This window comes from Benincasa hispida, chromosome 9, assembly GCF_009727055.1.
Source record: "Benincasa hispida cultivar B227 chromosome 9, ASM972705v1, whole genome shotgun sequence".
In the NCBI taxonomy this organism is placed as follows: Eukaryota; Viridiplantae; Streptophyta; class Magnoliopsida; order Cucurbitales; family Cucurbitaceae; genus Benincasa; species Benincasa hispida.
This window is the reverse complement of record NC_052357.1, coordinates 64,692,945-64,713,945: the sequence shown is the minus strand read 5'-3', so window position 1 is coordinate 64,713,945 and position 21,001 is coordinate 64,692,945. Positions and strand designations below refer to the sequence as shown.

The following is a 21,001-nucleotide window of genomic DNA, read 5'->3' as shown; positions in this document are numbered from 1 at the left end:
ATTATGCCCTTTGCAGATTGATGTTGGCAATAGAGAACCTTTCAACAATTATTAAGAAATGGAAGGAATTCTATGTCTAGTCGAGAGGCAGTGTAAGTAAGATATATCTTACTATCTTAATTATAGGATAAATTTTTTGCCATATTTGCAGGCGTCAACTTCGTTGCTGAATGGTTTATTTTATATTCCCATATATTTAAAAACATTAAACATTTTTATCATTTATAAAAAATAGTTCAATATATTTTTTTAGATTTCATTATTGCCCAACCTCCATTATACCTAAGATTATGTATACGTTCCTGTCTACGAGTCCTTTAAATGTTTTGGACTTGTATTTAATAATAGAATATGGAACTTTTAAAATTGTAAGATTAGGATTGAGTATTAAGACATAAAATTCTTTTGCCCAACTCCATGTATACCTAAGATTTATTAAGTCACTGTTTCTGTCCACTCCTTAATAAGATTTATTTTATATTTTATTTTAATTCTGTGTAAACAATTATTTTAAACGGCATGAAAACTAATAACAGAGGAGAAACACAATATTTACTGGAAATCCTAGACCAGGGAGAAAAAAACACAGACAGTACAGATCTTTTCTTTTTATGTTTATAAAACTAATCTTGATACATGAGCAGACAGTGGTGACATAAATAGGACTGCTAGAGCAACCCTAGTCCGTTAGAGGGCAATTACAAAAATACCCCTACAGAGTAAGAAACCCTTTATTTTCAAACACTCCCCCTCAGAGTTTGCGTACATAAATGTCGAAGTAAGACCCAACTTGACCTGGACTGACAACTAGTCAAAAATTTGTTAGCTAAGCCAGCCCCTTGGTGAGAACATCTGCCACTTGTTGATTAGACGGAATATAGGGAATACAAATGCTCCCGTTATCCAGTCTTTCTTTAATGAAGTGTCGGTCAATATCTACATGTTTGGTCCTGTCATGCTGAACTGGGTTGTTCGCAATGTTTATTGCAGCTTTATTATCATAGAACAATCTCATTGGAAGCTCCCTGTCTTGGTAAAGATCAGTCAACACCTTATTTAACCAGATTTCTTCACACATTCCCAAATTCATTGCCCTGTATTCAGCTTCAGCACTACTCCTCGCCACTATTCCCTGTTTCTTACTTCGCCAAGTGACAAGGTTACCCCAGACAAAGGTACAATATCCAGAAGTTGATTTTCTATCAATAACAGAGCCTGCCCAATCATAATCTGTATAGGCTTTAATCGTTCTTTTCCCAGATTTTTTAAACATTAAGCCCTTACCGGGGGGTTCCCTTCAAATATCGAAGGATACGCTCAACTGCATTCATATGTTCCTCATACGGAGCTTGCATAAACTGGCTCACAATGCTTACTACATATGAAATGTCTGGTCTGGTATGGGATAGGTAGATCAGCTTTCCAACCAACCTCTGGTACCTTTCCTTGCTCACAAGAATCTCGTTGTTTGTAACACCAAGTTTTGCATTATACTCCACAGGTGTGTCAACAGGTTTACAGCCAGTCATGCCTGTCTCTTTGAGTAAATCAAGTGTATATTTTCTTTGCGATACTGAAATACCTTCTCTTGATCGAGCTACCTCCATTCCCAGGAAGTATCTCAGCTTACCAAGGTCCTTAATTTCAAATTCTTTGGCCATTCTCATTTTAAGCCTCAAAATTTCACTCTCATCATCACCGAATAAAACAATATCATCAACATACACTATGAGAACAGCAACCTTCCCGGAAACCGATCGTTTTGTAAATAATGTATGATCTGAGTGCCTTTGGTTGTAACCTTGTGCTTTAACAAATGTAGTAAACCTATCAAACCAAGCCCTTGGGGATTATTTCAGTCCATATAAGGATTTCTTCAGTCTACAAACCTTGTGCTTGAACTGACTTTCAAATCCAGGAGGCGGGCTCATATAGACCTCTTCTTCAAGTTCACCATTAAGGAACGCATTTTTAACGTCCAATTGATACAGTGGCCAATCTTTGTTAACAGCAACTGACAACAACACACGAATAGTATTGAGTTTAGCTACAGGAGAGAATGTTTCAGAATAATCAACTTCGTAAGTCTGGATAAAACCTTTAACAACAAGTCTGGCCTTATACCGATCAATCGTCCCATCTGATTTGTATTTTACAGTGAAAACCCATTTGCAACCAACCGTCTTGTGTCCTTCTGGTAAAGGCACCTGTTCCCATGTACCATTTTTCTCAAGCGCCCTCATTTCTTCCATAACAGCCGATTTCCATTCAGAGTTCTCCATGGCTTGACGGATATTGCTTGGAATTATTATGGTGTCCAAGCTAGTGGTAAATGCTTTAAACTCGGAAGACAAGTTATTATACGTCAAGTAGCTATGCATAAAGTACTTTGCACATGAGCGAGTACCTTTCCTTAGTGCTATCGGAAGGTCGAGAGAGGCATCATGATTTTCCACTTCTCTCGGTATCTCAGCATGATTGGTCACCTGTAACTCGAGATTTTTAGTAATATCTTCCACTCCTTTGTCAACAACAGGACTTTTATCTTCCATTTCTTTGTCAACAACAGGACTTTTCCCTTTATTATTCTCTCTTTCAGCTGTTTCTTTATCTGTCACATATTCGATATGGTCATTTCGACCTCCTTCATCTTTTTCGTCCCTGCACTTGTCAGTCTCCATACATATATCAACTTCATTAGTTTCAGGAATACACGTACTTGAACCAGATGCCGGTTCTGACTCCTGGACCTGAGCCGACGGATTAACAGGTGGAAATTCTTCCTTTCGACGATTCTTCCTATAGTAGGTTATCCAAGGAAGCTGGTTGGTAGGGAGAACAGGGCAGGCTCTTTCAGAACTAGTGGAAAGGATCAGAGTGGAATCCCCTAAGGGAATAGCATAGGTGGACCAGTTAGGCTCTTCACTTGGACTCTCCCCCTGAAGATGACTAACGGGAAAGAAAGGTTGGTCTTCAACAAAGGTAATATCCATGGATACAAAATATTTTCTAGAGGATGGATGATAGCATTTATATCCACGTTGATGAAGGGGTTACCCAACAAAGACACATTTTTGAGCACGAGGGTGAAATTTTGTGCGATTTGGGCCATGAGAGTGGACAAAAGCGACACAGCCGAAGACACGGAGGGGTACATCGGAAATCAGATGAGTAGTCGGAAAGGACTCTTTGGATTATGAAAGTTCAAGGACACGAGAAGGCATACGGTTGATGAGGTGAGCTGCGTAAGAAATGACATCGGCCCCATTAGGTAGGACGGTAAGAGTAGCAGACGACATTAAAGACCGGGCAACTTTCCATCAGATGGCGGATTTTTACGTTCGGCTACTCCATTTGTTGAGGAGTATAAGCACACGAGCTCTGTGAACAATTCCCTTAGACACAAGAAAGTCATGAACAGAGGTATTAAAGAACTCTCGTCCATTATCACTCCTTAAAATCCCAATTTTGGCATGGAACTGGGTTTCAATCATAGTATAAAATTGTTTAAAGGTAGATGACACCTCTGACTTATCGGCTAGTAAGAACACCCAAGTAAGACGTGTATGGTCGTCTATGAAGGTGACGAAGCAACGTTTACCAGTAGAGGTAGTGGTTGGTGATGGTCCCCAGACATCACTATGAATAAGGGAGAAGGGACTAGATGACTTATATGATTGAGAACGAAACGAAATACGACTTTGTTTGGCACAAATGCAAACATAACAAGTTAAAGATGCTATATCAATATTGCGAAACAAATGTGGAAATAAATATTTCATATACTGAAAGTTCGGATGGCCTAAACGATAATGCCATAACATAGTCATTTTTCAGAAGTAGAAAACTTTAAAGACATAAAACCAGCGGTGTGATGCTCCTTAGAAGAAGTCTCTTCAGAAAGAAAGTAGAGCCCTCTATCATGCCGGGCAGTGCCAATCGTCATCCCCAACTTCTGATCCTGAAACACAACAGAGTCAGGTGAAAAAATAGCTTTATAGTTCAGATCTCTTGTAATTTTACTGACCGATAAAAGATTATATGATATTTGTGGCACATGAAGAGTATCACGAAAAATAAAACCATCAAAAGGAAAAGTATTCCCTTTTCCTGCAACTGGGGCAAAAGACCCATCTGCAATTCTGATACGTTCATTCCCCGCACTCGGACAGTAAGTAACAAATAATTCTAAAGAACTAGTGAGATGATCTGTGGCCCCTAAATCTACGATCCAGGGTTTCTTGCCATTAATGCTAACAAGACCAAGAGCTGAGAACGTACCTGATTGAGCAATGACACTTACTTCGACAACACACATTGGTCTTACTATGGGCTAAAGACTGATGCTGTGAATTTTCAATAACTGGATCACTTATAGAAGTACGTCCGGAGTTTGATCTATCATGGGACTGTCGTTTCTTACTGTTCGGGGGCCTGCCATGCAGCTTCCAACATTGGTTCTTTGTATGCCACGGCTTCTTATAGTGCTCACAGGCAGGTATGGGCTTTTTGTCACTGTCAGAATTGGACGTCTTTGAGACAAAGGCTGATGCATCAACAGAGGCTATCACCAGACTGTTCATAGCCTGTGATCGGTCTTCTTCTAGACAAATCTCGGAACACACCTCTCGGAGAGACGGAATAGGTCGTTGGACCCAATAAGCGACTTCGAACACTATTTCATATTTTGGTTCAATCCGGCCAAAAAACACATTAAACCCGATCTTGCCTCTTCAAGCTTCAAATACTGTGCCCTATCCTGTGCGCAGTTCCAGATTAATCTCTCGGCACAAATCCATTTCTTGCCAAAAAAACTAACAGGCTTATTGAAGTAGGACGTAACAGTCATGTTTCCTTGCTTGCATTCATGACTTGTTATGTAAAAGTGTACAACCCGGATGCGTTTCATTGTGAGTACAAGTCCATGGTTTCCTCCCAGATATCTCTTGCAGTTGCTGCCATATAGAAGAGGCCGGCCAATCTGGGGCTCCATACTGTTGATAAGAGCAGACCGTAGCAAAGAGTCCTCCCCTTTCCAGATTCTTTCGAGGGTCACCTGGGATGGGTTTCGGAATTTCTCCTGTCAGAATATCCAAATTTATGCCTACCTTCTAGAGCCATTCGAATTGACTGGGACCATGAGAAGTAATTCTCCCCATTCAGTTTTTCTCCAACCAGAAGCTCCTGCAGAATTGTCCACTGAACCAGTTAAGTAATTTGTATTGGGCAAAATAGATAACGAGTTATCGGATTCTCTGGACCAGTAGACGGTTGGGAAGTTGTGCCAAGCATTGTATCTGAAATCTGCTGATGCAAAAAGGCCAACCGATGTCTCACATCATTGGAGTAATAGAACCGAACTACAACCGGCTGAAAACCGAGTTGCCATGGTCGCCGGTGGGACATTGGTAGCGGCTGAGAGATCGCCGGTAAATGAGAAGGCCACCGGTCGGCTGCGCTGCTCAAAGATGGTTGCCGGGAAAAACTCTCATCCCTCTGGTCAAACGAACCGAGAAATAGAATCGGAGAGATTCTGCTCTCCTTGCCGGACGGAGTAACTCACCGGGCCTGTCGCAAGCGACTCCTTGGGTGTACATCGGCGGCGCGGTCGTGTTTTCTGAAGGAGGTAGAAGATCGGAAAAACGGCGTTGCTTCATCGATCGGCAAAACGGGTTCGACAGACGACGAAACCCCATTAATCGGCGACCGGAAACTCAGATTGCCGAGGAGGAGCGATCGGAAGCTCGTCTGTCGCCTGCACATCGGAAACGCCTATGCTCCGTCGACGTTCTTGGGCTGTTCCTGATCGGCGACTGTGATCCCGTTGAACTGGATGGTTTCTTGAAGAATTGGTGCCTGCAACTTCGACGACGGAGATTAAGTCTGGTAGGGCAGCCTGAAAACACTCCTTAACCGCAACCCTAATAGCGGTTTGCATATCAAAACTTGAAGATTCACCAGCGGAAGGCGATTGTGGATGGTTTTCTTCCATAATGGCTAGAATTTTGTCCCTTTGCTCTGATACCATGATGAAAATAATAACAGAGGAAAAACACAATATTTACGTGGAAACCCTAGACCAGGGAGAAAAACCACGGTACAGATCTTTTCTTTTATTATTATAAAACTAATATTCTGAATACAAGAGAACAAGGTGAATAAATAGACTTGTAGAGAACCCTAGGGTTAGAAGCAATTACAAAAATACCCCTAGAGTAAAAACCCTATTTTCAACATAAACTTCATTCTGGTTCCATTTTTCATGTTTCGTTGGTGATATGCCTCAAGGGAATCCTAAGGCCTACTATGGGCTTGACTTGAGATAATTTTATTCGATCTGCATAAACAAAAGCAACGTAAGTTATTTTTAGTTCTTTGGTTCTTCAAAATCTATTTATACACTTCTCAACTCTCCTAAGCACTTTAGCTTCTTGATGGGGCTTGACTTGAAGATGCTTATATGCTGCCCTAGAATTCAGAAGAATTTATAATACCATCTTATACTTCTAGAACTTTCAAAGCGTCTATAACCATGAGAAGATTGGCTTTTGAGCAGTCCAATGCTTGAAAGTTGAAATGCTCTAACCCCTTTCCCTTCTCTGCATTGAAGCCTTGAAGCGCAGGTGTCTTTTATGAAATCGGTTCATTTTCCCATGACTTGTTGCACTTTTCTTTATTCAATTAATGTAATTTCTAATATTTATGTTTCTGCTGATCCAGGTTGCTCTGCGTATTGAAGCATTGCTGGGACTCACCAAATCTTTCTTCAGTCCTCCTTGCATATTTCCTCGGGTTTGCATTTTCTCTGTTTACAATGATCCGGCTTGTTTCATGTCTTTAAGATGTGTATGTGCTAAGGATAAATCAGAAACGTTATTATGGTACTTAGGGTCATTAGTAATTAGTTGGAGTGGTTATGTGATATGTTATAAAATAAAGTGGTTAGGAAAGGGTAAAGGTATGCATCAGCGTAGATGGTTTAGGCTTGAATGAACTCAAGAGAGAGAGGAATACAGTACCTTGAACTACTTGGGTTATCTTATGGATCTTTATCTTTCACATTTCAATGCCATTTGGGTTTTATTAGTGTGTTAATGCTTATAAAAATGTTTGGATGCTTAATCGTGGACATCATAAATTCTTGAGAGAAGCGTTTAGTCATTTACTTCTTTAACTGTTAGTGGGTGCGTGATAGACCCCGATTAAATACGTGTATAGGAGGAGGAAGAGGAAGAAAGAGAATTGGGAATAAGAAATTGTTAGAGTTGGTTATGTGGGCTCGAGAGTTCGTTATTGTAAGGAGTGGTATATATTTTGAGTCTAGGGCTGGGGGTGGGTATCTTTTTGCTGATTTCTTGAGATGGGAGAGAAGGGAAAGCTCTCTAATTCTTCCCTTGGCAATTACCCTTATTGATTAATAAATTCGGCTCTCATTTTTTAGAACTCGAGTCCTAGATATCTGTCATTTCCATAAATTTTAGTTAATTATTTGATCATATGGAAGTCTTCTCTTTAGTTTACTTGTACACACTCATTGCAGGTAAATCCTGGTGCACCTATTGAGAGTGTCATGATGCCATTTAAAGCCGTTCAGCCATTAAATGGAAGCTTACAGTTGAAGGAAGTGGTTATGCGTTTCTTTGACAAATCAGTTGTGCCTATCATAGACGACTGGGGTAGATGCATTGGACTACTGCATCGAGAAGACTGTACTGAGGTGAATCTTCTTTCCATGACAAATTACACCATACAGAGAATTCTCTATGACTACAGATGTTATCTTTTAATCTTTTGGAACCATATTATAACTCAAAATGGCATAAATATACTCAATTGTTTGAAATGAAATCTTAAACCACATTTGTAATTACAATGGATGCTTAATTGAATAAGACAGGCTCCTCCAGGAATATTTATGGATAATAGTTTTTCAAGAACTACTGGAGTACCATTCATGTGTAAAGAAACTTTAGATCCTGTTTTCCATTCAAAGAGATTTCCTACAAATTGTAAAAATTCGTCCAAAAAATTAGTTCATTTTATGATTCTTTTAACATAACCTTCCATGATAATGAAGAACAAGCTTTGATGGGCACGTGCAACCTTCTAGTTATTGTGACCATAGGCTATTTGTTTGATTTTGATTAAGTGGAGGGCAAAGTTTTTTACCTTGTGTACTACTACCTTGTATGGATTTTTCGCTTATGAAGAGACCGAGTAAAAACTAGCTATATTAACTGCAGGATATGATCATTTGGTTGAATGATTGTGAATGTATAGAAGAATAAATATCTGTTTATGGTGCAGTTGGATGCTCCCCTTTGGAAAATGATGAGAAGCCCTCCTCCTGGTGTAACGGCTACAGCATCCATTGGACATGTTGCAAATCTAATTCTACAAAAGAGGTACAAAATGATTATTGTTGTAAGACATAGCAAGTTTAGTACCTATGATGCCTCGAGATTGAGGGCTGTCGGTGTTTTTACTACCGAGCAATTGTATGGCTTCATTTCTCCCACTCCGATGCAGCCTCAACCGAACATTCCATGTAAGACGTAACAGATGAAAACAACCCTCCATTTTTGAAAAAGAAATTAGCTTTACAGAAAATGTCTACGTGCATCTATCGGTTTCTGGGTGGTGTGAGGTAGTTTAATTGAACTTCTGTGCATTGTGTCTATTTATTTTCTTTCCTTTAATATATTTAGATTGCTATTATGTTATGCTAGTTTGTTTACTCACAGTCAGTCATGGTAATAACCCCATACCATAGGGATGGACATCGAAATGGAGCTTTTTTCGAAGGTAATGATCGACCGAGTTGCGTGATAAATTTGGTTGCTGGAGTTTCCATTGCTGCCTTTCGCTTGCAAACCTCCATTTCTTTCATCCTCAGTTTTATGCTTATAACGATTAGATCAATCAAAACCTCCCTTATGCCTACTCCATTTCTTAGATCTTCATTTTGAGATGTTCAACTTCCATTTTTCACACCTTAGATTTTTGGAAGTTACATTTTTGGAGCTTCTCATCACAATGGTCGTTAGGTTTTGATAAACTCGATCTCGGTTTGACGGTTTATATTTACAGGATCTTGCTACTTATCTCATGCCTAACCATCTTCTACCAAACGCAAGAACTAAACCCTGTTTTTGGCGTGGTGGCATTTTCATCACTTTTTTTTTTGGGTTTGAAAATGCTTTCTATTTAGTCTTGCATTTGCTTTGGCAGGTTTAAGTCCACTTGCAGTGCAGGCCACATTATTCACAGCCAATAAATGTTGGTGGTTGCCCCACCAACTGAAACTTTCAAATTTAATGAGGCATACAAGCCAATCCAAGAGAGCAAAACACAGATTTCTGAAACTTTGCAACTTTTTTGGTCACAAATTTCAAAGAAATGGCTTCATCAAGGCAGTATTAAAATATCTCTTCTATGAAATATTAGGGGTGCAAGGCAAAATCGAAAAAACCACTTGAACCGACTGAAACTGCTCTAAGGTTATTTTGGGCAGATTGATGGGTAAGTGCTTTGATACACGAGGTCGCACGTTCGAATTCAGGGGAGCTCTGGATTTTGTTTTAATTTCAGATAAAAGATGTTGCCATCCCTTTCTCCAACATCACGTAATTCGGCAAATCGATAGTCGAACTGACCAATTTGCCGGCCTAAGCGGCTCAGTCAGTGCAGATTCTCAAGGAGTTTGGTTTGGTTTTGGTTACTATGTTTTTGTCACCAATTAACCGGTTCCGTTCTGATTTTTTGCTTAAATCGAGTCAAACCGAACCCGTGCCTATGATAAAAAAAAAAAAAATTGAAATTCATAGGATATGGGTGACAATGTGAGAGATTAGGTGAGACTAATGGGATAACTACCAAAATTGAAAGTAGCTTAAACCTCAATCTTGAGTTAAAGCTTGGTGTTTTAATTGGACATCACTTTCCACAAAGACTGGCAGAAGATAATTGTGTTTTGAGAAATTTATTGCCAACATTTCATCTTCTAACCCTTTCTCTCTCCATATATTAGGTAATATAAATCATGCTTAATTGGACCATCACCACTCCACAAATTAATGTATTATAAATGCTTTAAAATGGAAACAAAGTATGGTATAATTGGTTATGTTTGACCTAAATTGACACGACGAATATTGAGTTTATAGTTTATGTTTTGCTTTTTTCACTAAATCTCTTTTCGAATAAGTTTTATGTTTTTAAAAATCCAAACTTCCACTACATAAGTTTAATAATAAACTAGTTTTTTATTTTTATATAAAAATTCTTTTTAAATTAAAATTTATGTGATATAATTTTTAATTAGCAAGAATGAATAATTTTATGAACGATACGTAAAGAGGAAGCGAAAAGAAATATGGCCCACGCGGATAGCGAAACCGGGCCCACTACTGCGATAGCCATAGTCGCTTACCAAACTATACCACTCACTAAATGGGCCGCTGCGAGTGAGGGCCCATTAAAGAGGGGTCAGAATGACGCTTCTGCCCCCAATGCTGACAAAAACATTTTCTTTCACTAAATTATACTAAATATCTCTAAACTTTTTAATTTTGGTCAAAAATACCTTTGAACTCCTAAAAATTTCAAAGGTATCATTAAACTTTAAAAAAAAAAAATTAAAAATACATTTACCGTTAGTTTCATTAGTGCTTTATTTTACAAATATCTATGGACTTTTTAAAGTTTTAAAAACATCCTTAAACTTAAAAATTACCCTTGGTGTTAATAGATGAACACAAACTCTTAATATTCAGTTAAAAATATTCATTAAAACTTTGAAAATTACGTTAATACTCCTAAGCTTATAAAAAAGTTTAAATTGTTCATACTGATCATTTTGTTTGAAGTTTTCTTGAATTTGAAAAGTATCAATATTAAAATAATTTATATAATATATATTTTTTTCTTTTATATATATATTCACTCACAACAAAATATAAACCAAAATTTCAAGTTAAAACATAAAATCTTATAATCTCACAATATTTTAAAATCAAAACCTCACCTAAAAAATTACCAAATTGATAAAGCTAAATATATAAATGTATTTGGCTATTAACGTATTAAATACTAACATACAATATTGTTAAATAATTTAAGTCTTAAGGTTTTCTTGGTGCTTCTATTATTCTCATTCTCTTTGTATTTGTATGTGTGTGCACACGCATGTGGGGAAGTGTTAGGTCATATATTGAAGTAGGGAAGAGAGAAGAAACTGCCGAAGAAGGTGATGAAGTGTAGATAAACAGTAACAATATTTTTATTTATTGATTTATTTTTAGTTTAAGATACAGATATAACTTTTAAAAGTTGAGACATATTTTTGTAACGAGTTATTAATAATTTCTATTGATACATGAACAATAAGGATATTTTTGAACTTTTTTTTTAAGTTCAAAGTATTTATGAAACAATATACCAACAATTTACATCCAAAACTAGCTATCAAATTGTTTTTGAACAATTTTTTTGTTTAAAATCTCTAGAAAGCTCGAAATTATTTTTGACACTTTTTTTTAATTATTATATTTTTAATATATAATTTAGCCTTTCTATTTTTCTATTGCTTACACCTCTTTAAATTCTTACAATACAATAATTCAGTCAGGGCACTGACTGACACCGTTGTAGGAAATGATGGGCTGAAACTTTAGAACGTTCCTCAGCCGTCGATCATCAACCGTACAGAACACTCCGATCCAACGGCCGATATCGCAGAAGCCGCCATTTCTTTGTTCTTGCTGCTTCTGAACGGCACCATTGTTGAGAGTCTTCAGTTGAGCTTCTAAGAAACGAATCTCTCAGTATATCGATCTTCTTTCTCTTTCGTTCTCTCTTTCACCGCCATTTTTGCTCCAAAGAGAAACTGAAGAACGGCGCTTTCAAAAAGTTCATCATTCGTTCTTCTTTTCCTCCACAATTTTTCCCACAAGGTGGTGAAGACGCGGTAGAATTGAAGTTCGGTATTGCCATTCTTCTGTACTTTTTTTTTTCCTTCTACGCATTCAATCAGGTCGAGTTTCTAAAGCTTTTCGACTTTTGTGAAGTTCTTTGGTGTCTTTATGATGAATTCTGTTCTGCTTTTTCTTCATTTTCTTTAAGGAGGCAACTACAAAAGATCTGAATGTTTTTCTTTCTTTTTTCTTTGGGTGTCTATTCGGATTTTGGCTATTTCCTTTTGTTTGGTTTGTTCATTTTAACTTTTTCCCACTCTTCCATTTTAGTTGATTGAGATGCATTGTAATCGGATTGCTGTTCAGGTCCTTAGCTTTGGAACAGGAACATTTTGTAGAAAGCAATCGATCATTAGAAAAAATACATTGAGATCCACCTTCTACAAGGACGGATTATTGCATATGCCCTTTGGATTCTTTTGCTCTATTCTTTTAATGGTATTGTTTTTCAGAAATGTTCTTTGAAGATCGGATATTCGGTTCCTTTTCTGTGCATTATTGTTTGTAGGCATTTCCGTAATTTTGTATCTGAGGTATTCAATTGTACGTCCCTTTCACTTAGTTGTCCTAAATGATTCTGGGGTTTCTCCCTTTTTTTCCCCTTCTTTTTGTAGTATTTTTTTGTTCATCTTCTTTTGAGTATCATCCAATATCCACTTTATACTGTTATATACAATGTCTTCTTGTTAATTAGCTAATCATTCTTTCTGACTCAATAATTCCCAAAGCCTGCAGTTCTAGATTGTGACACAAGCACAGTAGGACCTATTTTAATATTGATTTTCTCAGGTTCAATTAATCATGATCATACGCGTATTTAGCATGCTTTTGGACCTTAGTACTCTATCTTGTCCATCTTGTTTATGTTTGTTTAACATAAAAAAAGTTCAACTCATTTTCTAGGCTGAGTCGATATCATTGAACAGAAAAACGAAAAGGAAAGAAGGAAGACAAAGAAAAGCTTCTTCAGAACTGCATGACTAGTGATACTAACCTCGGGTAATCACTGGTTACTTTTCCTTGAGTCAGGGAGTAAGACCACGATTAGCCGAAAGGGTTCTAATATATAAATGTAATCATGAGTGCAGATTTGATCAAGTGCAAAAGCAAAAGCACGTCATCTTCAAGTTGAGATTAACAGTGGTGGTTCAGCGCTGAAGATATTTCAGGTATTATTCATATTTTCCATAAAGCTTTTTGGATGTGAATTTGCGACTTTCATAGGCTGCTTTTTTCTCTTATCTCTACATTTGGTATCTTCACTGTAGTCTAGTCTGTTTTTCATAGTCCTTGTATTTGTTATCCAGATTCTTGTGCTAGGTATTTGATAGGGACACTGATGACTGACCATTGGTCTAATTGAAGGTTTTTCTTTATCAATGAAATATTTCTTATCAAAAAGAAAAGAAAAGGTCGAATTGTACGTTTTTAACACTCATAGTAACTCCCCATATGTTCCTTAATTGGTGCAGATTGGTTTATAGACTGCAGAGAGTTTCTGATGGATGGGTATTCCAGTAAAAGAGTTAATGTGGGAATCCTTTCTAGGAAGGGACCTGGTGTAGTCTTGAGGGATAACATGAAGCACCGAGATCAAAGTAATCAATATGGTAACCGATTTGGCTGCACTGGTAGGATATGCTCGAGTAGTGGTACACAAGTTGGCTGTTCAAATAAATCCAGCTCAAAAAGACCATTCCGCAGCTCAAGTGGTAAAGAAGTTGTTGGAAGTTCCTCAAGGAGTTCCTCTGCAATCAGAAATCTCAGGAAATCTTATCCAGAGCCTTTTGGAAAGCAATCATCTAAGCTTGAATTAGATTCATCTGCAAATGATAGCATTCATGATGAGTTGGAAGAACTGGAATTCATTTCACCTCCTGGATTGTTCCATACAGGGCATCATGCAAAATCTGAAAGTTCGGTGCCTGCTGATGCCATGTTGATGGAAATGGGAAGCTGCAGTATGAACTCCAACAATAAATCTAGGAGAAACTCTATTCAAAGATATGAAGTGGACAATGAAGATACTCATGCTTCATTGCAGCCTACAAGTCTTTGCCAGACATCAACTGGTGGTTCCAGTAGGTTCAATTCGAGAAACCTCGCATGTGATTCAGTATCTGAAGCAGATAGATCTTTGTTGGAGCCAAACCTTGTGAGAAGGATGAATGTAACAAAGAAGATGTCATATGATGGTGAGAATAGTTCCAGTTCTAGAGGAAAGAAGGTGAGTGGAACTTCTCGAGGACAGAAGTGTATCTATCGGCATGGGATCTCTATTTCTGATCAAAGACCTGGTCGAAATGTGTTTCACAGACAAAATATTCTTTCATCACATGGGACTCAGAGTTTGACGAGTGTATGTAGTGGGGCAAGGCATTCTTACCAGGCCATTAGTGATAATTTGTCGTTGCAGGATCCACTAGCGACAATTTCATGGACGCCTCAGACTAATGTCTCCAGTTCCTCAAATGCTTCTACTTCACTTCAGTTATCTTCAGAATCGCACTCTAGGCACCGGACGACTTACCCTGAACCAGAAGGCTATAGTCAAAGTCTACGTGACATTGGACAAGCTACTCCTGCAGAAGTTGGTATCTCAAGCCCTTCAACAAATGCAAACAGTTATAGATGCCACAATGTTGATGGAATTGCTGAGGTATTTGACGTACTCTTCATCTCAATTTTATGGTTCCGAGAAAGAGTTGTCACTTAATTTTTATACAATTTACAGGTACTATTGGCGTTGGAGAGAATCGAACAGGAGGAGGAGCTAACTTATGAGGCATGTAGTCTTTAGCTTCCTTTCAGTCATTTTTGTCATCTCACTAAGAAAAAGAGATAGAAAGATAAGAGCTGTTGACACGCCTTCATTTTTGTCTTGCAGCAAGCCCTTCTTCTTGAGACGACAATGTTGCTCAATAGCCTGAACATCTATGATCAGCACCGAGACATGAGGCTTGACATTGATAACATGACATATGAGGTTAGCACTTTTTGAAAGCAAAAATTGGTTGGAATACATCTGCAATCTGCACTTATGATATATAATGGTTTTGCTGAATACTCCTCTGCAGTAGTCTTCACCTCTTTTCTGTCTCCTGTTGTTAAACAGCAACTTTTGGATTTAGAAGAGAGAATGGGGACAGTAAGCACAGCACTGTCTGAAGAAGCACTGACAGAATGCCTTAACAGAAGCATCTATCAGTCCAAACCTAAAGGAGGAACAGCCACGGGTTCGGTCGAGGATTTGAGCGATGTCAAATGCTGTATTTGTCAGGTTGGAACTTCCTTTACTGTTATTCATTTGGTTGATTATAACACTAGGAAGACCGATTTAGTGTCTAGATTGATAGAGAACAAATGTGAAAATGACTTAGAAAACTGATGAAGCAAACCAAATTTCATTTTGGATTTGAGAATAACCTAGGCAACATATGCACATATTCAAGGTGTAAGGAATTCAAGTTATTGCTCTGTTCTCTATTTTCTTGAATCTTCACTTGAACAACCAGTCAATCACCTTGTTTTCAGGTCATTGATTTTCACCTCAACATTATGTCTTAATCTACCAACTTGGGCGAGATTATTAGTAATATAACATACCTAGAAAGTCATCTTTTCCATCCTTTTTTGCAGGATGATTTCTCTCATTGAAACTTGGATAGATTTTTTTTGGTATGCCAGTGATAATCTATATCTCTCTGCCCCACCCCAAAAAAACCCTTTTTGCAGGAAGAATACGTGACTGGAGATGAAGTTGGGAAACTGCAATGTGCGCACAAGTATCATGTAGTATGCATTCAACAGTGGTTGAGGTTGAAGAATTGGTGTCCCATTTGCAAATCATCAGCAGCAGCTTCTCACCCTTTTAAATAAAGATATAAAACCAAATCAAATTTTAACATCAGATAGTTTCCACTTGATAATGTTTCTGTGTACAATTACATCTGTTTCATCCCCATTCACCAACAGACCCAAGCAGTTGATCTCAACTCTCTATTGATTTGTGAATGAAAATTGTCCAGAAGTTCTGATTGGAAATCAATGATTTTATCATTTATATAAATTAATTCAATTATTGTAGTTTAAACTAATCTAGTTAATTTGTTGTAAACTGATTTTATTTTATACCTTGATTTCTAATCTCTAATGAGTTTGGTCTTCCATGTCGATTTAAACAAAATTGGTTTATATGGGTCGTTTTTTGAGGTTATATTATACGAAACCATTTAAAGATTATTCCATTTTGAATGCGATTTCCATGGATTATTTTTCCAGGAAAAAAATTAGGCTCAGTAGTTAACTGGAGGCACTAAGCTCTTTTTGACATGTTTAATGGTCAAATCCATCTACTTTCATGAAAATAAAAGTTGGTTTACAACAAGAATCTAAAGAGTACCCGAACTTTCAAAACATTTTCGGTTCTGTCACAAATACGATAAATTATCGATCTAAATTTAGTGACAAGACACACATTACATCTCAATCATCTCAAAAGCCAATCACTACATCTCAAAAGTCGATGATTTGCTCATACACTTGCTAAAAAAATGATAGATAAATTGTACATCCATACTTTAGAACAGTCTGATGCCACACAGAGATGTACAAAGTTGAGCAAAGAAGAGCACATATGGGCAAAATGATTAAATATTAGCATAGAAATGAGCTGAGTTCAACAATGGCAGAAATGGAGGATTAAACCATTAACCTTCAAAATGATTTAAAAAAAGAAAAGTGCCTTCAACTTCTGAAAATTGGAAATGTGCTAATTAAATAAAATCCTTCCAATGATAATAATAGCCAAAAGTCCATGAACCAAACAGTAGGGAAGGTTTGAACCAACAAGAGTGAAGCCATCAGAAAAAGATCATTACATAGGGCTCCTGCCAATCCAATGCAATAAATTATACTCACCCAAATTAGGCTCATTTTGGAAAATGAACAAAACAATCTCCATCTTCTACACAGCCATTGGTTTACACTTAATTACAGGAATAGAATACTTGGGGCATATACAAACCCTATACAATTAGAAGCACATCCATATCCAAGACAGATATTCTACTGTGTACATAGCTCATACATATAGGCATCAAATACCATTTCAAAGATCGATGGATCGATCTCCTACCCCACAGCTGTTGAACCCCGAGAAAAAAAAGACCATTTTTTCCTTCTTTTAAGTGCTATGATACTGTGATTTCTACATCATTTGAGTGGCTCCTTGATGCATTAAAGTCTTAAATTTAAAGAGCGCATACAGGTATATAAACATTAGATTTGCTTAGCTAATAACTATGGTACACAACTTTCATTGTTCACACATCATCACATGTGGACTGGTGGGTTCCTCATAGTTGGTGTTGCGGTGCATGCAACCATTTTTATGGTAAGAGACTATGATCCCTTTCAACTATCAAAAAGCTTCCTCTAGCCCACAAACAAAACAAGAGACATTAACATCAGATATCAACTTAAATGAAGCAGAAAGTCTAGGCATACTGAATGAGTAAAATGAAACCAGAATTCTTGCTGCACAAAGCAACATGATCATCCTGAAAACCAAAAGCCAACACTGCATATCAATGGGAATTAAGAAACAGGATAAAGCAGAACAGGGATAGCACAGCTGGTCAATATCAAATTTTTCAAAGAATTCTGCATACCTTTATAGTAAGCAATGCTACTGTTGGTATGAACAGCAAGGAACAAAGACTGTAGTTATCACTAAGCCCAGAATAACCAAGTTTTCAACATATTATACCAAATCTTGGATCATTCAGCAGGATAATAGAAATTAGATGAGAGACACTCCTCAAAGCTCGAAAGTATGTTCAAGTAATCCCAAGCCAAAGAAAGAAGATTAAGGCTTTCTTTTTTCTTAATCAACATCATATAAATAATGTATATTCAATTGTGTTGACAGAAGTAGAATACATGTAATCAGTAACAGAGTAAATTGGCTCTTAGCAGACATATTATCTTAATTCTCAACTATCCCTAGTTAATTTTTTTCCCCGAAACAAACCTTGCATCTGCCAGAAAAAAAAATATTGTTATTATATAATAAAAAACCCAAAAAAACCTCAATTATGGGAGTCAAAATAAAGCTTGTGACATGATATGTAAAGAAGGAAAGATACTGTCATATTGATATGGACTTCGCCACTTCACCTTGATTGCTTCATAAATTCCTTCCCTTGTGCATTACAGATTCTGAAGTTCATATTGTACTCAGCAATTGTTACTTCGAAGTTTACTTCATAATATGACTCTACATATTCAGCTAAAAATGAAGAAAATATTTTACTGACAAGCAAAATGACAGTATCCCTGCAAAACTTTTTTGATTCTCTCAAAAATAAGTTACATGAAAAGCTAAGTTACATGGTAGTGGCAAATGGAGCCAAGAAGAATGCTAAAAATGCAACAGAACAACCTTTTATGGGCATTCTGGCTGAAAGCTCCCCCCTTCTTAGTTGAGTTAATTCAACTTCCTCAATGGAGCAGGCAATGATGTTACAATATTTTAGCATGGAAACTTGGAGCCTGAACCAAACGGGAGCGATCAAGTATACCCCAGAAAGAAGGGAAGAAGGGGAAGACATCCATCCCAGGAAAATTTAAAGCCCTAAGGATCAGAACAGACCAGCCTTGGATGGCTGTAGAATAAATAAAACCTTTGCAACTGCTTATTCCTCAAAGGCACGCATACAAATTTTCTCCAACAACAAAGGCCAATCTTCCCCAAGCTGCTTTGGATTGAGCTCCATAGCAACTTTGAAATCAAGCAAGGACACTGAGCATTCTAAACTCTTTTCCTGCAAAACTTCAGATCTCCCATTGCTGTTCTGTACACGTAGGTGGTTAGTAGGCCACATATCATTTACAACCTTCCCTTGATTCTGTTGCTTCTGGATCGGATGCCCCGTATGTTCAAATGTAGACCTTGCTCTCACCAACTCAAGGCAAGACTTTATCAATTGCTTCAGGTACACATCCAGAGTATTATTCAGGATGTTAGGACATTCCATAGAAACACCTTCAAGCCCTTGTGCAGTTGCAATTTGCTCCATGCGTTTTCTCACTGTCCCTGAATCAGATAATCCAATACTGTCATAACAACTCAGAAAATCACTACTGCCACTACTGTTGACTGGCAAGGCCTTGCGTGCCCCACCTACACTAGCTGAACAAAATGGAATACCAAGAGGTGGAAGTAGAGGACCTCGCAGGAAGCTTAAGGGATCTGACTGTTCCACCTCCTCTCCTTCTTCAAGAATAGCTGCTTCCGTTGGATGTATCCTCGGTTTTTCTGATGGCCGGTGAACTGCTCCATCTATGTCATTTTCAGGTAGCTCAGCTACTGCTTGGAGATGCTGTACTGGTCTCTGATAGTCACACATGGTTACATTACCATTCTCTGTAATAACTTTGCTGTTGCTATCTTCAGTACCAGTTGATTGATACGAAAGACATGTGATTTTTCCATTTGGACCAAGCGGACTTGGCCTATCCCTAAACTTTCCACGTAAGACAGATCTACCCTTCCGTGGGGATACTGGAAGAACTCCATTTGACCAAATTGGTATACTCTGATTCTGATTTGGAAAGGCAGATCCAGTTTGTTCAGGGCCATCATCCCTGCAAGGCGAGATGTTTGAAGGTTGTAGGACAGATTGTGCATGTCCTGAAGCATTTATTGATGGTGGGGTCTTGGCTACACATGCATTCTTCAAGATTGACCTTATCAATTGATTGTGGAGCTGAATATTCTCCCTCCCAAGCACACGAACACACACCTTATCAAATTCAACCTTGCTCAGCTTCTGACCCAAGAATCTGCTCAAGTAAAAGAAGTACCGCTTGGACCTGTCATTTCCAAGTTTTTTAACTATCTGAGCTTTCAAGTCACCTAAATCAATTCTGGAGCTGTGCTGAGGTTGCATTTCTCCAGAGGCCGGTTGGGTTCATACACTATAAACTGTAGCTCCAAACCCCCAGTCACTCCAATTGAAGCTGAATTCTGGTATTGTACCAATACAAAATCCCCCAGAATTTATACTTCCACGTCATTCAGAACAAATCAAGTCTAAAAGGCCGCACCATTTGGGGGAATATATATACACACACATACATACATAATACGTGCACCAAGCAGAAAAATTGCGGGTGTAGAGCAGCCTGAAATCATAATTCCAGCAATGACTAAGTAACATTTAATTTGGAAGGATTCCTCAATCAACAACAGAGCCAACAAGCATAAGAATGCAAACCCAGATCTATACTCCGAAAACCAAAACCCTAGAGATCAAAGGAACTAAAATCACTAAACCCCAGAAAGAGAAAAGAGAAAAATCGAGCTGAGAAAGTCGTATTGATGATCGCGAGAAATCAAAGCCCTAACTCGGAATTGGAAAAAGACAAAAGAAAAAAACACAAAAACACAAAAAGAAAACCACCTACCTGAAAGGAGAACGGGAAGAGACGGGAATTGCAAGTGAGTAGGAAATAGAGGAAACCCTCGTCGGTTAAGCGCAATTGGGGATGTGGGGTGAAGTTGGAAGTAGGAAATTGGAAGTAAAATGATGGAGATCAGTAAAGTGGATGAAGAAAAGGGGAAGTTGGAAAGGGAATTGATTGAAGAAGAAGAAGAAGAAGAAGAAGAAGAAGAAGAAAGAGGGTGAATGAAGAAGAAAGAAAGAAGATTAGAAGCATGTAAATGGAAAGAGAAGATGGGGTTTAGAAGAAGATGAAGATGAAGAAGAAGAAGAAGAAGATTGTATGAATGAAGTATGAAGAAGCTCTGACCTGAACGAAAAAAAAAAAACTTAGTTGAAAGAATTGCAGCGAAAAACCAAAGTTCAGTGAGTGGGTCCCAATCCCCTCCCCACCCAACCCTTCTTGCCTCTCTCCCTCCAGGTCTTTTCTTTTCCTTTCTTTTTTTTCTTTTTTCTCTTTTCTATTTTCCTTAACATATTACTCCTAACCTTTTTTCCCCCTTTAAATATATATATATA

The 21,001-nt window shown here is 37.8% G+C and overlaps 3 protein-coding genes across 12 annotated transcripts; 2 read left to right on the top strand and 1 right to left on the bottom strand.

The window, feature by feature from the left end:
- Positions 1 to 1,039: 1,039 nt before the first annotated feature.
- On the top strand, positions 1,040 to 8,610 carry LOC120085846 (pentatricopeptide repeat-containing protein At5g10690-like). Its single transcript, XM_039042066.1, has 4 exons — positions 1,040 to 1,175; positions 6,721 to 6,792; positions 7,541 to 7,717; positions 8,308 to 8,610. The coding sequence occupies exons 3-4, from the start codon at positions 7,571 to 7,573 to the stop codon at positions 8,557 to 8,559; spliced, it is 399 nt and encodes a 132-aa protein (XP_038897994.1). The 5' UTR covers positions 1,040 to 1,175; positions 6,721 to 6,792; positions 7,541 to 7,570; the 3' UTR covers positions 8,560 to 8,610.
- Positions 8,611 to 11,604: 2,994 nt separating this feature from the next.
- On the top strand, positions 11,605 to 16,019 carry LOC120085870. 7 transcript variants are annotated; one of them, XM_039042110.1, is made up of 8 exons: positions 11,605 to 11,979; positions 12,879 to 12,974; positions 13,064 to 13,144; positions 13,448 to 14,634; positions 14,710 to 14,760; positions 14,863 to 14,961; positions 15,091 to 15,255; positions 15,711 to 16,019. In XM_039042110.1, exons 4-8 carry the CDS (start codon positions 13,477 to 13,479, stop codon positions 15,852 to 15,854), a joined length of 1,617 nt encoding a protein of 538 aa, XP_038898038.1. In that variant the 5' UTR covers positions 11,605 to 11,979; positions 12,879 to 12,974; positions 13,064 to 13,144; positions 13,448 to 13,476; the 3' UTR covers positions 15,855 to 16,019. The 7 variants fall into 7 exon arrangements, with proteins under 7 accessions (XP_038898038.1, XP_038898040.1, XP_038898034.1 ...); XM_039042112.1 differs by having other exon boundaries at positions 11,605 to 11,984; positions 12,902 to 12,974; XM_039042106.1 differs by having other exon boundaries at positions 11,605 to 11,984.
- Positions 16,020 to 17,855: 1,836 nt separating this feature from the next.
- On the bottom strand, positions 17,856 to 20,841 carry LOC120086522. Of its 4 annotated transcripts, none has more exons than XR_005484237.1 (3): positions 20,448 to 20,837; positions 18,156 to 20,165; positions 17,856 to 18,016 (listed from the first exon to the last, which is right to left on the bottom strand). XR_005484237.1 is itself a non-coding variant. In XM_039043221.1 (3 exons), exons 2-3 carry the CDS (start codon positions 19,928 to 19,930, stop codon positions 18,674 to 18,676), a joined length of 1,122 nt encoding a protein of 373 aa, XP_038899149.1. In that variant the 5' UTR covers positions 19,931 to 20,165; positions 20,448 to 20,841; the 3' UTR covers positions 17,856 to 18,673. The 4 variants fall into 4 exon arrangements, 3 of the variants coding, with proteins under 3 accessions (XP_038899149.1, XP_038899148.1, XP_038899147.1); XM_039043221.1 differs by having other exon boundaries at positions 17,856 to 19,074; positions 19,210 to 20,165; positions 20,448 to 20,841; XM_039043220.1 differs by having other exon boundaries at positions 17,856 to 20,285.
- Positions 20,842 to 21,001: the final 160 nt, after the last annotated feature.

Excerpts from the sequence above, each read along its gene's own strand:
- LOC120085846 (XM_039042066.1), top strand. The coding sequence starts at position 7,571 with ATGATGCCATTTAAAGCCGTTCAGCCATTAAATGGAAGCTTACAGTTG. Across the intron at positions 7,718-8,307 it reads ATCGAGAAGACTGTACTGAG|TTGGATGCTCCCCTTTGGAA; the intron begins GTGAATCTTCTT and ends TTTATGGTGCAG.
- LOC120085870 (XM_039042110.1), top strand. The coding sequence starts at position 13,477 with ATGGATGGGTATTCCAGTAAAAGAGTTAATGTGGGAATCCTTTCTAGG. Across the intron at positions 14,635-14,709 it reads ATGTTGATGGAATTGCTGAG|GTACTATTGGCGTTGGAGAG; the intron begins GTATTTGACGTA and ends TACAATTTACAG. Across the intron at positions 14,761-14,862 it reads AGGAGGAGCTAACTTATGAG|CAAGCCCTTCTTCTTGAGAC; the intron begins GCATGTAGTCTT and ends TTTGTCTTGCAG.
- LOC120086522 (XM_039043220.1), bottom strand. The coding sequence starts at position 19,930 with ATGCAACCTCAGCACAGCTCCAGAATTGATTTAGGTGACTTGAAAGCT.